This window comes from Schistocerca cancellata, chromosome 8 (assembly GCF_023864275.1).
Source record: "Schistocerca cancellata isolate TAMUIC-IGC-003103 chromosome 8, iqSchCanc2.1, whole genome shotgun sequence".
Lineage (NCBI taxonomy): Eukaryota > Metazoa > Arthropoda > Insecta > Orthoptera > Acrididae > Schistocerca > Schistocerca cancellata.
Window position 1 is genome coordinate 312031801 of NC_064633.1, and position 16990 is coordinate 312048790.

General features: G+C 42.9%; 1 protein-coding gene across 1 annotated transcript in view; it reads left to right on the plus strand.

Moving 5' to 3' along the window:
- LOC126094810 (ionotropic receptor 93a) overlaps window positions 1-16990 on the plus strand; it is a 155040-nt gene that overhangs the window by 127448 nt on the left and 10602 nt on the right. The window contains exons 8-9 of the mRNA XM_049909383.1: window positions 673-868; window positions 5507-5705. Coding sequence (XP_049765340.1) covers window positions 673-868; window positions 5507-5705 — 395 coding nt within the window. The remainder of the gene's footprint in view (window positions 1-672; window positions 869-5506; window positions 5706-16990) is intronic.

Genomic DNA, 16990 nt, shown 5'->3' on the forward strand with positions numbered 1-16990 from the left:
GCAGTGTCTCCAGTATGACTGTAGATAATAGTGTCACGCCACTACTCTCAGTTCTGAGCGCACAGTGAGCGAGTGAAGATGTCTAGAAAACAGTGTCTCCCGTGAAGTATGAATGCCTATCGAGTGACTTCGCCTAATTTCATGCAACCCCACATAACGTACCTGTCATGGATTTCCTTCTTTATGATAGTTCTCGGCCGCAAACTGCAGGGACACTGAGTATGCTCCTGCGGCGTTTTCGATGGCAAGCATTTGATAAGCGACCATACAGCCCGGTCTTGATTCCCTCCAATTCTTCATCTTTACCCAAATGAACCGCTGGCTATGAAGACAGCGAGTTGCAGTCCAACATAGAAAACAGTCACAAAGCACTGGAGTTTCCCTTTTGCGACGAGGGTGTTGGAAAGTTGGTACAACGCTACGACAGATGTCTATATTGGAGTGGCGACTAAGTAGAGAAGTAGCTGGAAGGTATAGCTAACTGTTGCTAATAACAGTTTTGATTTTCACTGTGGTTTCGATTTCGCGACTGATCGATACTTACTTTCTGAATAGCCCTCCTATTTTATATCTGTAACAGAGTAAGTCAATAAGTTACTCGGCAAGTGTTTCAGTGTACATCACCAGCATACTAGATATGTTAGATGACTGTTGCCTCTGAATGTTTGACAGATGACTTGGTTTACCTGAGGGAGAAACAGCACGTGGAACACACTATGTTCAGAGATTACCTGGAGAAGACGCGCAACCCCAAAGTGGAGGAGAAAGATCGCTGCACATTTGTGATGACAAAGGTGCCTTTCTTGCACCTACCCATCGCGTTCTACTATCCGCTCAACAGCAGCTTGGCTCACATATTTGATCCATTGTAAGTATGAAGAAAAACCGAATGAATTTGTCTCACGACTAAATGCAGTCATGCTTCCACTCTGACTTCATCTTCTTCTCTTTCTTGTTACTTTTCTTCACATAGGCACAGGTTCGGTCATGATTGGTAACGGAGTGGCGTGGTTAATTTAAGGGGTGAGGTCTTTACATCGCCACCATCCCTAGTGGGACAGAATACGTATATTCCAACTGTGTGCGTGTAGTGTCATTCATTATAAAATGACCGAAAATTTTTCCAGTGCTTGCGAACCGAGTAACGGAGGTGGGAGTTGGCTAGTAGCCCAATATTAATCTAGCGGGATGTGGAAAACTCCACGGCCAGGCTGTTGCTTTAACACACACAGCTGTCTGGGCGGGTTTGCTTCATGTTACTGGAAAAAATTATTTTCCTACTGAACAGAATACCACTGGTGGGATCCTATCATTACATTTACACTGTTGGCATTTCCTACGTGGGCATGACACGTTCTAGGAATTCTCGTGCCGTAGTATCATAGCTTGTCATTAGAGAACCTAGAACAAAATGGCGCTGGTTATGAATAAAGTGGAATATCTTGCAAGAATCCGTTTTCTCCATTTTAGGGCGAACAACACTACCACAACGCATACTGGATTGATGGAAATGTATGGCAACAATGCACCATTAAATGGAACAGTGTTTAGATGGTGCAGAAGCTTCCAGTGTTGCCAACCCACTCTAAATGGCAGAGAACGAAATGACCCAATTTCTCTCTCTCTCTCTCTCTCTCTCTCAAGAGTTGAGAATCATAAGCGACAAGGAGATCCCGGTGTTCAAAGACCAGTTTACAACAATCGAGGCATCAGTGGAAAAAGTGAAAATATGTTATGCATCAGTTTTCGCCATATTGCACGACATTTTGAACAAGACAAAGCTGATATTCTTCCATCTTCCGTCACACCTAAGTAGCTTCAAATTTCATGGAGGTACATTCCGTCTTTGCAACTAAATGAAAGGCAGTTTTTTTTGCCATTACGTTTCGGTTCTTTTATTTAAGAAGCATATTCAGTGGCCAGTAATACATGTTTGTCTTCATATATATATATATATATATATATATATATATATATATATATATATATAAGAAGGAAAAAAATCGCAATAACAAAAAGTAATTAGTGTAGAGTATTAAAATTCGGGAATACATTTGTCTAGATAACACATGTAAGTAACATATGTAAGTGAGTAACATAACAAGACCGCAGGTTAACAGAAGTGCGAGATCAGCAGTTCCAAATGTGAAATGCTGATTCGTTAGTAACCGGTGTAACCACTACAATTTTACTGGAAACATGAAAACGTACATGCATTATGTTGTACAGGTGCCAGATGTCAGTTTGTGGGATGGAGTTCCGTGCCTGTTACACTTGGTTGGTCAGCTGAGGTAGGGTTAGTGTTGTTTGTGGATAATGCTGGAGTTGTCCGATGATGTCCCAATGTGCTCGACTGAAGATAGATTGGGTTATCGAGCAGGCCAAGGCAACATGTCAGCACTCTACAGAGCATGTTATTTTACAACTGTGATATGTAGATGAGCAATATCATGTTGAAAAACACCCTTGGGAATGCTGTTCATGAATGGTAGCACATGTCGAATCACAAGGTTGACGTACAAATTTGCAGGCAGAGTCAGTGGGATAATCACGAGAATGTTCCTGCTGTTGTACGAAATTGCAAAAAAAAAAAAAAAAAAAAAAAAAAAAAATGGTTCAAATGGCTCTGAGCACTATGGGACTTAACTTCTGAAGTCATCAGTTCCCTACAACTTAGAACTACTTAAATCTAACTAACCTAAGGACATCACACATATCCATGCCCGAGGCAGGATTCTAACCTATGACCGTAGTGGTCGCGCGGTTCCAGACTGTAGCGCCTAGAACCGCTCGGCCACTTCGGCTGGCACGAAATTGCACCCCAGACCATAACTTCAGATGTAGGTCCAGTGTGTCTAGCATGTAGACCGGCTGGTTGTAGTTACTCAACTGGCCTCCTCGTAAGCAAACACATGGCCATCACTGGCACTGAGGTAGAACCAGCTTTCATCAGAAAACACAACAGACCTCCACCCTGCCCTCCACTGAACTCTCACTTGACATCACTGAAGCCGCAGGTGGCAGTGGTTTTGGGCCAGTGGAGTGCACGCTACAGGCCTGGAGCTGTCCTTGAACTAAGCGATTTGGAAAAAATTCATTCTCATTGTGGTGCCAACTGTTGCTCAAATTTCTGCTGCAGATGCGGTATGATGCTCCAGAGCCATACACAGAATACAAAGAACACAATGGTCATTCTTTTTTGATAATCCCACATGGATGTCCAGAGCCCAGTCTTCTTGTGGGTGAACATTCTCGTAGCGACCGCTGTCAGCTATCACGCACATTGGCTACATTCTTGCCAAGTCTTTCTGCAGATCACAGAGAAACATCCAGCTTCTCGTAGCTCTAAACGACCTCGTTCAAACTCAGTGAGGTGTTGGCAATTGCGTCTTTTGCAGACTAACATCAACTTTCAGTTTCATAGATAACTAACACTCTCGACCACTACAGCATGTTCTTATAGCAAACCTATTAGCGCCACTCTTATGCGACTGGTGCGAAATTTCAATTGATATCATTTTTCAGATATGGAAATGTCACACAACTCCTTCTTGGTGCTGAGATTTTTTTCCGTCGGTGTATAATAAAATCATCCTCTTGTTTTTCGGGTTAGAAACAAGTTTTGCAGCAGAAGTTTCATTAGGTTTAATTATCATTTGGCGTTACTTACGATTTACAATGTTGGTAGTCCATGTAGTCAATTGATATCATTTTTCAGATATGGAAATGTCACACAACTCCTTCTTGGTGCTGAGATTTTTTTCCGTCGGTGTATAATAAAATCATCCTCTTGTTTTTCGGGTTAGAAACAAGTTTTGCAGCAGAAGTTTCATTAGGTTTAATTATCATTTGGCGTTACTTACGATTTACAATGTTGGTAGTCCATGTAGTCAATTGATATCATTTTTCAGATATGGAAATGTCACACAACTCCTTCTTGGTGCTGAGATTTTTTTCCGTCGGTGTATAATAAAATCATCCTCTTGTTTTTCGGGTTAGAAACAAGTTTTGCAGCAGAAGTTTCATTAGGTTTAATTATCATTTGGCGTTACTTACGATTTACAATGTTGGTAGTCCATCCTGGAGATGTTTTTACTTGGTTCCCATATTGCATACGGCCGATTTTCAGCGGTTTTTTTTTCACTCACATTTGTAATAACATTTCACATGCTCTATTCATTGTGTGTTGAACGTGTGTGTCGTTACAGTATATAGTGTTCCCAACTGTCACTGTGTCATTATTTGTGTGTGTGTGTGTGTGTGTGTGTATGTGTGTGTGTGTGTGTGAAAAACAAAGAATAACAGATCTTAGCCGACGCCAACTCCGGGACGACGAAGATGAACGAGATGATGTGGATGCAGGACGACGTATGTCACCATCGCCGCAAGTTAGCCGCTGTAGGGGACGCTCCCCAACACGCCGATCAAGGTCTCCATCGCCGTTTAGAAGCTCCAGCCGATAACCTAGCCGCCGCAACCCGGAAAACTAAAGGGCGCGACCTTCCTTGGAGGTGAGGCCGCCGAAGAGAAAAATCCTCCGCCGTCGATCGCTATAAAAATGATAGGATCTCAGTAACGTACAATAATATTTAAAAAATTTCAAAGCTCCTCGAGTAGCATTCTACGAATGCATGATAAAAATTTCTATGATTTGTTCTGAAGACAAATTACAGAAGTGGCCATCCCCACAATTGGTACTTTTACTGCCTAAAAATCGTGGTTTTACAGGGTTTTCCCGGGAACCGTGCATGAGCAAATGGTTCTTTCATAAGCCGTCTAAGACCCACCCTAGACCACTCCTAAAACAAAAGAACCAACTGATTTTCTCAGTTTGTCAGCGCTGGGGGAGGTGTGTAATGTTTAAATTTTGGCCCTGTACTATAGGATAAACAATATGTCCGTTCTTCCGATGGGTATATAAATATCCACTAGAGCAAGGGCTATCCAAAACACTTGACTCTTTGTCTCTGTGATCAATAGCATTCAAGATATGATCCCTTGAATAATCGCATTTTCGCGCTTGGCTTTTTAGGACATATTGGTCTCGTGCACATTGGTGTATGGACCAACTAATTTTTGTATTCCGTGTATTGTTAACACATACAGTAGAAAATAAACATTCCGAGGCTTGTGTTAGCATTGCGTTGACACTCATTTGGAGGGCACGCTGCGGAAAGACGGACGGGTGAACAACTGGGCCGCAACGTGCAGGCGCTCCTTGTGGAGTAGCTGGGGAAATAGAGCGGGTTCTCGCCTGCTCGCACTTCATTTTATCAACTGACTATGACGGCCAGTAGAAAGTCTGTCGACATCTTATTCGCGTGACACAATCCGTTCACTGTGCTTTCTGTAATTGAAAACCTCTTGAGACTGCAAAAATAAAAATTTTACTGTAGCGGTGTTACAACACAATGAGATACTTGCAATCGAAAACGCCGCAGGAGCATACTCAGTGTCCCTGCAATTTTTAGCGTTACATTATCAACAGACTTTCGGTGTTTACCAGGTTGAAGGCACTGGTGGAAACTGGGATAGTCAGGCACTTGCTGCGAAAGGACTTGCCACAGATCGAGATCTGTCCGCTGGACCTGGGCAGTAAGGAGCGTCAGCTGCGCAACTCTGATCTGTACATGACGTACATGATCGTCGTGACCGGCTTCTGCGCCGCTACCGTCGCCTTCTTCGGTGAAATTCTTACACGTCAGGTACGTATAACGTATGAGTAAGCCACAGGCAGCCCTGTGTCGTGTAGCAGGAGGCACATTATTATTATTATTATTAATACATATCTTTATTGAGAACTTACCATCCACGTTTAACGCTCATCTGTAAATATATGTTGGCTACCTTAGAGTATCAGAGTATCTAAACAGATAATCTTAACAAATGAAGACTTTCATGATCCACAGATTTCGTGTAGCCAGCCAACTATGAAGTACAAGAATCTTCCTTAAATGCATCCTTCATAGCCTACCTTGTTGGTATTAAGTAGAGCCCATATTTGGCTTTTTCATCTACATCTACATCTACATCTATACTCCGCGAGCCACCTTACGGTGTGTGGCGGAGGGTACTTATTGTACCACTATCTGATCCCCCCTTCCCTGTTCCATTCACGAATTGTGCGTGGGAAGAACGACTGCTTGTAAGTCTCCGTATTTGCTCTAATTTCTCGGATCTTTTCGTTGTGATCATTACGCGAGATATATGTGGGCGGTAGTAATATGTTGCCCATCTCTTCCCGGAATGTGTGCTCTCGTAATTTCGATAATAAACCTCTCCGTATTGCGTAACGCCTTTCTTGAAGTGTCCGCCACTGGAGCTTGTTCAGCATCTCCGTAACGCTTTCGCGCTGACTAAATGTCCCCATGACGAATCGCGCTGCTTTTCGCTGGATCATGTCTATCTCTTCTATTAATCCAACCTGGTAAGGGTCCCATACTGATGAGCAATACTCAAGAATCGGACGAACAAGCGTTTTGTAAGCTACTTCTTTCGTCGATGAGTCACATTTTCTTAGAATTCTTCCTATGAATCTCAACCTGGCGCCTGCTTTTCCCACTATTTGTTTTATGTGATCATTCCACTTCAGATCGCTCCGGATAGTAACTCCTAAGTATTTTACGGTCGTTACCGCTTCCAATGATTTACCACCTATGGCATAATCGTACTGGAATGGATTTCTGCCCCTATGTATGCGCATTATATTACATTTATCTACGTTTAGGGAAAGCTGCCAGCTGTCGCACCATGCATTAATCCTCTGCAGGTCTTCCTGGAGTACGTACGAGTCTTCTGATGTTGCTACTTTCTTGTAGACAACCGTGTCATCTGCAAATAGCCTCACGGAGCTACCGATGTTGTCAACTAAGTCATTTATGTATATTGTAAACAATAAAGGTCCTATCACGCTTCCTTGCGGTACTCCCGAAATTACCTCTACATCTGCAGATTTTGAACCGTTAAGAATGACATGTTGTGTTCTTTCTTCTAGGAAATCCTGAATCCAATCACAAACCTGGTCCGATATTCCGTAAGCTCGTATTTTTTTCATTAAACGTAAGTGCGGAACCGTATCAAATGCCTTCCTGAAGTCCAGGAATACGGCATCAATCTGCTCGCCAGTGTCTACGGCACTGTGAATTTCTTGGGCAAATAGGGCGAGCTGAGTTTCACATGATCTCTGTTTGCGGAATCCATGTTGGTTATGATGAAGGAGATTTGTATTATCTAAGAACGTCATAATACGAGAACACAAAACATGTTCCATTATTCTACAACAGATTGACGTAAGCGAAATAGGCCTATAATTATTCGCATCTGATTTATGACCCTTCTTGAAAATGGGAACGACCTGCGCTTTCTTCCAGTCGCTAGGTACTTTACGTTCTTCCAGCGATCTACGATAAATTGCTGATAGAAAGGGGGCAAGTTCTTTAGCATAATCACTGTAGAATCTTAAGGGTATCTCGTCTGGTCCGGATGCTTTTCCGCTACTAAGTGATAGCAGTTGTTTTTCAATTCCGATATCGTTTATTTCAATATTTTCCATTTTGGCGTCCGTGCGACGGCTGAAGTCAGGGACCGTGTTACGATTTTCCGCAGTGAAACAGTTTCGGAACACTGAATTCAGTATTTCTGCCTTTCTTCGGTCGTCCTCTGTTTCGGTGCCATCGTGGTCAACGAGTGACTGAATAGGGGATTTAGATCCGCTTACCGATTTTACATATGACCAAAACTTTTTAGGGTTCTTGTTTAGATTGTTTGCCAATGTTTTATGTTCGAATTCGTTGAATGCTTCTCTCATTGCTCTCTTTACGCTCTTTTTCGCTTCGTTCAGCTTTTCCTTATCAGCTATGATTCGACTACTCTTAAACCTATGATGAAGCTTTCTTTGTTTCCGTAGTACCTTTCGTACATGATTGTTATACCACGGTGGATCTTTCCCCTCGCTTTGGACCTTAGTCGGTACGAACTTATCTAAGGCGTACTGGACGATGTTTCTGAATTTTTTCCATTTTTGTTCCACATCCTCTTCCTCAGAAATGAACGTTTGATGGTGGTCACTCAGATATTCTGCGATTTGTGCCCTATCACTCTTGTTAAGCAAATATATTTTCCTTCCTTTCTTGGCATTTCTTATTACACTTGTAGTCATTGATGCAACCACCGACTTATGATCACTGATACCCTCTTCTACATTCACGGAGTCGAAAAGTTCCGGTCTATTTGTTGCTATGAGGTCTAAAACGTTAGCTTCACGAGTTGGTTCTCTAACTATCTGCTCGAAGTAATTCTCGGACAAGGCAGTCAGGATAATGTCACAAGAGTCTCTGTCCCTGGCTCCAGTTCTGATTGTGTGACTATCCCATTCTATACCTGGTAGATTGAAGTCTCCCCCTATTACAATAGTATGATCACGAAACTTCTTCACGACGTTCTGCAGGTTCTCTCTGAGGCGCTCAACTACTACGGTTGCTGATGCAGGTGGTCTATAGAAGCATCCGACTATCATATCTGACCCACCTTTGATACTTAGCTTAACCCAGATTATTTCACATTCGCATTCGCTAATAACTTCACTGGATATTATTGAATTCTTTACTGCTATAAATACTCCTCCACCATTGGCGTTTATCCTATCCTTGCGGTATATATTCCATTCTGTGTCTAGGATTTCGTTACTGTTCACTTCCGGTTTTAACCAACTTTCCGTTCCTAATACTATATGCGCACTATTTCCTTCAATAAGAGATACTAATTCAGGAACCTTGCCCTGGATACTCCTGCAGTTTACCAATATTACGTTAACTTTTCCTGTTTTTGGTCTCTGAGGACGGACGTTCTTTATCAACGATGATAATGTCCTCTCTGGTAAGCCGTCAGGTATTTTATCGTTTCGCCCAAGGGGGGGTCCCTCTAACCTAAAAAACCCCCGTGTGCACGCCACACGTACTCTGCTACCCTAGTAGCTGCTTCCGGTGTGTAGTGCACGCCTGACCTGTCTAGGGGGGCCCTACAGTTCTCCACCCAATAACGGAGGTCGATAAATTTGCAACCATTATAGTCGCAGAGTCGTCTGAGCCTCTGGTTTAGACCCTCCACACGGCTCCAAACCAGAGGACCGCGATCGACTCTGGGCACTATGCTGCAGATATTAAGCTCAGCTTGCACTCCGCGTGCGATGCTGGTTGTCTTCACCAAATCAGCCAGCCGCCGGAAGGAACCAAGGATGGCCTCAGAACCCAAGTGGCAGGCGTCATTCGTTCCGACATGTGCTACTATCTGCAGCCGGTCACACCCAGTGCGTTCAATAGCTGCCGGAAGGGCCTCCTCCACATTACGGACGAGACCCCCCGGCAAGCACACCGAGTGCACACTGGCATTCTTCCCCGACCTACCCGCTATTTTCCTGAGGGGCTCCATAACCCGCCTAACGTTGGAGCTCCCTATAACTAATAGGCCCGCCCTCTGTGACTGTCGGGACCTTGCCGGAGAATCGGCCACTGGCCCAACAGGCGAGGCATCCTGTGGTGGCTCGGAAACGATGTCATCACCACTAGGAAGCACCCCGTACCTGTTGGAAAGGGGTAAGGCAGCTGCCACGCGGCCAGATCCCACCTTCGCCTTTCGGCCAGGCAGGCGAGAGCCCACCACTGTCCGCCATTCACCCTGGAGTGATGGCTGACCGGTAAGATGCTCACTGCCGGAAGACGCAGCGACATCAGGGGTTCCATGTGATTCCAAGGCCACCGAAGTAGGCATAGGTCTCACCACAGTTGCCCCAACGCCACTACGAGCCGACGCCTGCGCCTCGAGCTCGATGAGCCTAACAGACAAAGCCTCCACCTGCCCCCGAAGAGTGGCCAATTCTCCTTGCGTCCGCTCACAACAACCACAGTCCCTACACATGACTATGTTTACCCTACCCTATACGGTGACAAATTCCCAAGATAATCTTCTGATGAGCTACTCTGATAATCAAGAAACACTCACTGAAATACTAGACGCGAAAACTACGCTAGGTTTTCCCAGAAATATGTATTTATGAAGATAGTAACTGTTCTCAAAACAACAGGTACCACTGATGACCATGCACCTTCTCTAGAATAAATGATAAGTAATTGAAACCCTCAGCTGCCGACAGGTGTTGTTGATATACCTCGATGGGGACAGCTGAAAATGTGTGCCCCGACCAGGACTTGAACCCAGGGTCTGCCATGTAAGCAAGAGATCCAGGGTTCAAGTCACAGTCGGGACACACATTTTCAGCTGTCCCCATCAAGGTATATCAAAAACAGCTGTCAGCAGCTGAGGATTTCAGTTAATTATCATTTATTCTAGAGAAGCTGCACAGTCATCAATGGTACCTGTTGTTTTGAGAACAGATACTATTTTCATGTATAGTTAAAGGCTGCCCGGCCATTGACCTTCGTCTGTACGAATGCGCACAGGTTGCCCGAACTCTTATGGGAATTGTCATCTTAGTTGGTATGAGTATTGAATGGATGGGCAATATATCTGTTAGGAACATTATGTATGTATATTGTGGACAGTTGGGAATGTGGGTCTCACGGGAAGCATGCAAGGTATAAGTACCTGCACTCATGCTATTCATCTGTGTCCTTGGTGGCTCAGATGGATAGAGTGTCTGCCATGTAAGCAGGAGATCCCGGATTCGAGTCACGGTTGGGGTACATCAGCTGTCCCCATTGAGGTATATCAACAACACCTGTTGGCAGCTGAGGGTTTCAATTAATTATCATTTAATCTTATATGTCACTGTGCATGGTGTGAGTCTTTGCAATACAACATCCTGCTCAAAACAAATTTTTCACCATCTGCAGATCTGCAAACGTCTTTGGACTTGAATTTAAGGAGGGTAAAGAATGAAAGAGTCTTTCCTTCCATTTCAGTGCTGTTTATTTAGCCAATGCCATGTTTTAACTGATATGAAATTTCTCCAGTTTCATCGAGAACCAACCATACCCGTATATAAGCTATTATTAGTATGGGGTCACAACATCCAAAGGCATTCTACAGCTACAGCCAGCCATTCACTAGGAGAAACCTCCTCTGTCTGCATAAAGTGTAATCACAAGGTTTAATGTGACATCATTTTTCAAAGTGTTTGCACATTATGTATCTGAGGCAGGATATGCGAACCAGTCCAGTATTTACCTTAGCTGATATGGAAAACTGTATAAAAACAACATCCAAATTGCCTGGCACACTGGTCCCTGCCATTAATTTGTGGGTGCATTTGATAAGGGGCCTGAGTGCCTCACTGTGTTCCAGAAGAGAGCACTTTAAAGTGCTTGACTATCTAGGCAGGTTGAGTAAAAGAATAAAATGAAAAAAAAAAAAAAAAATTACTGTGAAATTAAAACCAAAACAAATAAAGAAAAAAAGACAGCCAGTTCGAAAGTGCACAGTTGTGAAATCCAGATTTGCTTCTAGGCACCATCCAGTAATGTCTACCTACGTCTTTTGCAATGTAATATGCTTGGGTCCTCAGTGGCATGTTGCAGATAAGGTAGTCACTGCGGTGCTGTGACAAGTCTGTCCACCCCTCAATGTCAATTTTTCTAAGGTCACTCAAAATGTGTGGAGTGTTTTTACATTGACGTACTTCAAGTTTTCAACTGGTTCCAAGAATAGTCATGTCAGCAGATACATCAAGCCTCCTTGAGCAAGGTTTTACCAAGGTGGGTGCAGTGCACTTATGCATTATTGTCTTGAAAGAGGGGCCTATCACCAAAATGCTGACTGCACGGCTGGTCTGTAGACTGGAGGGTCCTGTCCCTGTTTTTCACACCCCTCTGATTATTCTCTATAGCAATCAGAAACATCCAGTGTTTGAATATGATACCAGTCAAAAACATGTCTGAACATAAGCCACTGCATGCCCCAGACACCCATTAGTATTTGGCTACTGCCCTCCCACTTTTCTGTAACAATCGACTGAAATGAGACAAATCGTGCACTCATTTGTGAAATGAACCCAGTGGCACTGATCCATGTTCCACTCAAGGAGTTCTCATTCAACACCTTCTTCATGCACCACAGTTCTTGAGGGTGGGGGTTGATATGCTTAATCAACAGCTAGTAGCCAAAGGGATTGTGTAGGGAGAGAGTTGCACACTGATGGGCAACACAGTCCTCCCAGTTACGTCCAAGAAGGCAGTGCACAGTTCTGCAGCATTCTTCTCAGTGCACCTATGAGACATAATTTATATGTAGGTGATTCTGACTGTGGATGACCACTAGGAAACAGATCTACAATGTCTTGTATCTCACAATATGGTTGAATGTTCGAATGATGTTTTTGTAATGCACACCAATTTGGTGGGAAACTTCCCATGATGATAACCTGTCTATCTACGAGGGTGAGTCAAATGAAAACCTTAAATTTGTAATAACACATAGAAATTTTGCACCGTTACCATGTCAGTTGGTGAGCGTGCTACAAACAGTGTGCAGAATGGCCTGTAGGTGGCAGCATAGTGCAGATCCACACATACCGTCACAGTATCAGTATAAAGATGGCCGCCCCACAACCAGCACCAGAGAAGAACAGCTTTCTGTTATTCGGTTTTTGCGTAGTGAAGGTGTGAAACCTATTGAAATTCATTGATGAATGAAGGTTCAGTATGGTGATGCATGCTTGTCACAGTAGCAAGTCTACAAATGGAGTAGAAGTTCACAAATGATGTGACTTCAGTGGAAGATACTCCTCGTCCAGGTCAGGCACAATGAGTTGTGACTCCACAGAAGATTGCAGCAGTTGAAGCCGTAGTGAAGGAAAACCGCTGAGTGACAGTGAATGACATTGCAGCATGTTTACAGATTAGTCATGGGTCAGCACACCACATTGTACATGATGGGCTCCAGTTTCAGAAAGTGTCTGCAAGATGGGTGCCGCGGCAGCTGACTCCTGAAATGAGAGAATGACATGTGGATGCTTCTGAAGAACTTCTTCGGTGCTTTGGATGAGAAAGCAATGGCTTCCTTGCAAGAATCGTTACTGGGGACGAAACCTGGGTTCACTTCCACCACCCAGAAATGAAGAGAGCGAGCAAGGAATGGTGCCATTCCTCATCAACAAAATCAAAGAAGTTTTGAACAGAATCATCAGCAGGGAAGGTTATGCTGAATCTCTTTTGGGAGGAAAAAGGCGTCGTTTTGGAGCATTACATGCCTAGAGGGACCACTGTCACAAGTGCATCATACACAGATCTCCTAAGAAAACCATCTGCAACGTGCAATCAAATCAAAGTGACGTGGATTGCTGTCAGCATGTGTGCATTTGCAACATGACAATGCAAGACCCCACACAGAACGTACAACAGTTGCAACAATCACAGACCTGCATTTTGAGTGTCTTCCTCATCCACCATACTCACCAGACCTTGCCCCAAGTGGTTTCCATATGTCAGGACCATTCAAAGACGCAATGGAAGGAAAGAAGTTCTGTTCTGATGAAGAGGTACGCCACAAAGTGCATGAGTGGTTGCATGGACTACCAAAAAAATTTTTTTCTAAAGGAATTTATGCACTTTGTAAGCACTGGAGGACTTGCATTGAGTGTCAGGGAGATTATGTTGAAAAGTGATACAGCTTTGTACCACTTCTGCACAATAAATAATATTTAAAAAGATATTTAAGGTTTTCATATGTCTCACCCTCGTATAAAGTGACAACCTGTGAAAAGTTTAAGCTTGAAATGCCCTTTTGGGGCATACTAACCAACAGAACAGTCTACACAAGCAGCTTTGCTCCATTTGTGGTGGAGTCAGTGTGCTCTACAGAAATGTGCAGAGGAAGCAAGTTTAGTTTTATATCCATCACACAGGTAACAAAGATGAAGGTACTGACAGACAGTAGTCACGGGACTCATCAGTATATTGCCTGTGAACTACAGAATAATGAGAGAATACCACAAAGAGTGGTGAGTCATATTAGATGTTGCAGTAGTTCAATAATACATTACATATTAGGAGATATAACACATAATAAAAAAAGTGAAGCACCCACAAGGCAGGAGGAAATGAGATTACTCTCTCCAGCCATAAAGTTTATATGATGTTTTTTCAGTGATTACAAAACTGACTCAAATTTATAAAGAGCTTGGCTTTGTGAGCTCACTTATCAGTATGAAGTTGCACCCCTCTGGCCTGCAGACATACTTTTACCGAATTGGGAACAGTGTAATAAGGTCATTGTTTTCTCTCCTGAAGCAAGCTGGATCACAACTGTTGTAATGGGTCCCTGATATTTTAGATACTGGCATTAGAATGGAATTGATGTCTGAGCTGGTCCCATACATGTTCTATCCATAAAAGATGTAAGAATTTTGGGGGCCACAGAGGTACTGCAACATCAGGTACACAGTTCATAGAGATGACATGGCATGTGTGGATGGGCACTGTCCTATTGAAAAATGGTACCACAATGCTGTTGCATGTTAGATAACATATGAAGATGCAGGACATCCATGACATGCCACTGTGCCACCAGACTTCCCTCAGTTACTTATGCCGTGGCCCGAATCCATATCTCATGCCTCCCTACACCATGACACCAAGTGTAACACTACTGTGCCTTTCAGAAACATTGAAAGAATGGGACCTTCCTCCAGCTTGTTGCCATACTCACAAACAATGCCCATCCTTGGTAGTGCAGAACCATGATTCATTGCTGAACATGTCGTCCCATTCATCAGTAGTTCATACTTCCTTATGGCACCAATATAAATGCAGCTGTGTCTGTTGTGGTGTTAACAGAAGCTTATTAATTCATCTGGCTGCTGGTAATCTCCAACCAATGGTGCAGGAAGACACAGAATGCCGTAGGGAGCCCATAACTTCTTCTCAGATGGCAGACACACACTATGAAGGGGTTACAATGTGCTTGGTGCACAAGACAGTCTTCCTCCCTTGTGGTGGGTGGATGTTCTCAATTGGGATCTTTATGATGCGTATGCCTGCCCTCATGTCCCTAAGTGGGCATGGGCCACTGGGTAGCTGTCACATCCGAAGTCCGCACAATTATGGATATCTACAGCTACATCTACATCTATACTCTGTGAACCACTGTCAAGTGCATGGCAGAGAATATGCCCCACTGTATCGGTTATTGGGGCTTTTTACCATTCCATTCATGTTTGGAGTGCAGGAAAAATTATTGAGCCTCTGTGCATGTTATAATAAGTCTGATCTTATCCTCACATTCTCTATGGGGCAGTATGTAGGGGGTTATAGTATATTCTTAGAATAATCATTTAAAGCCGGTTTTGGAAACTTTGTTAGTAGACTTCTATTTTCAAAATTCCGCCAGCTCAGTTCTTTCAGCATCTCAGTTACACTCTCCCATAAGTCAGAACCAGAACAAACAAACCTGTGACTATTCCTGATGTCCTTCTCTGTATATGTTCAATATCCCCTGCCAGACATATTCAATATGAGTCCCACACACTTGACCAATATTTGGATGAGTTGCAAGAGTGATTTTTTAGAAATTTACTCTGTAGACTGATTGCATTTCCCTAGTATTCTACCAATAAACCAAAGTCTGCTACCTGCTATACCCATGACTAAGGCCATGCAATTGTTCCACCACACGTTTCTACTAATTGTTACACCCAAGTATGTATACGAGTTTAAAGATTCCAACTGTGACTCACTAACATTATATTCATATGATACTATGATATTTGTTTTGTGAAGTGCACAATTTTACATTTTGGAACATTTAAAGCAAGCTGCTAATCATTGCACCACTTTGAAATCTTATTGAGGTCTGACTGAATATTTGTACAGCTTCATTCAGATTGTATTTTGTTGTGGATAACTGCCTTGTCTGCAAGAAATCTGAGGTTCCTATTAACATTGTCCACAAGATCATTAATACACAACAATAACAGCAAGGCAACCAACATGTTTCCCTGGGATACATCACGGTTACCTCTACATCTATCGATGACTCTCCATCCAAAATAACATAAGGCATCTTATGTTAGTCCAGTCCAGTCAGATATTTCATCTGACCCCTGACATGATCATACTTTTGATAATAAGCATAGCCATGGTACTGAGTCAAATGCTTTTCGGAAATTGAAAAATACTGCATCTGCCCAACCACCTTTATTGATGGCTTTCAGGATGTCATGGAAAAAAAGTGAGAGAGAGTTGGCTTCCACATGATCTATGTTTTCAAAATCTATGCTGGATGGTGTGGAGGAGATCATTCTGTTTGAGATACATCTTCATGTGTGCGTTCAGAAAATGTTCCAAGATTCTACAATGAATGGATGTCAGTGATATTGGATGATAGTTTTGTGGATCACTTTTGCTACCTGTCTTGTAGACAGGTGTGATGTGTCATTTCTTCCAACTATAAGGTACACCTTTTTGTTAGAGGGATCTACAAAAGATTGTAGTTAACAGAGGGGCTAACTCATCTGTAACTATGGTATAGAATCTGATAGTGATTCCATTGTGCCCTGGGGCTTTGCTCAGTTTCAACAATTTCAGCTGTTTTTCTATGTCACTGACACTAAAATCCATTTCATTCATTTATTCAGTGATACAATAATTAAATTGGGGTGATACTTCTGGATTTTCCTTAGTAAAGGAATGTCTTAAAACAGGGTTAAGCATTTCTGCTTGTGCTTTCCTACTTTCAACTTCATTTCAGTCTCATTTATGAGTGACTGAACACTAACTTTGGTGCCACTAACAGCCTTTATGCATGGCCAGAATTTCTTTGGGTTTTGTGAAAAATAATTTGACATTATTCTGCTACAGCAATCATTGAAGGCTTCATGCATCACTTTCTTGCCTGTCAAAAGTATTTCACCTAGCATCTCTCTTTCTGTTTCCCTGTGCTTTGTTTTATATCTATTATGCAGTAGTCTCTGCTTCTTTAGACGTTTCTTTATAGTGACTATATATCTTGGAGGATCTCTCCCATTGTGAACTATCCTACA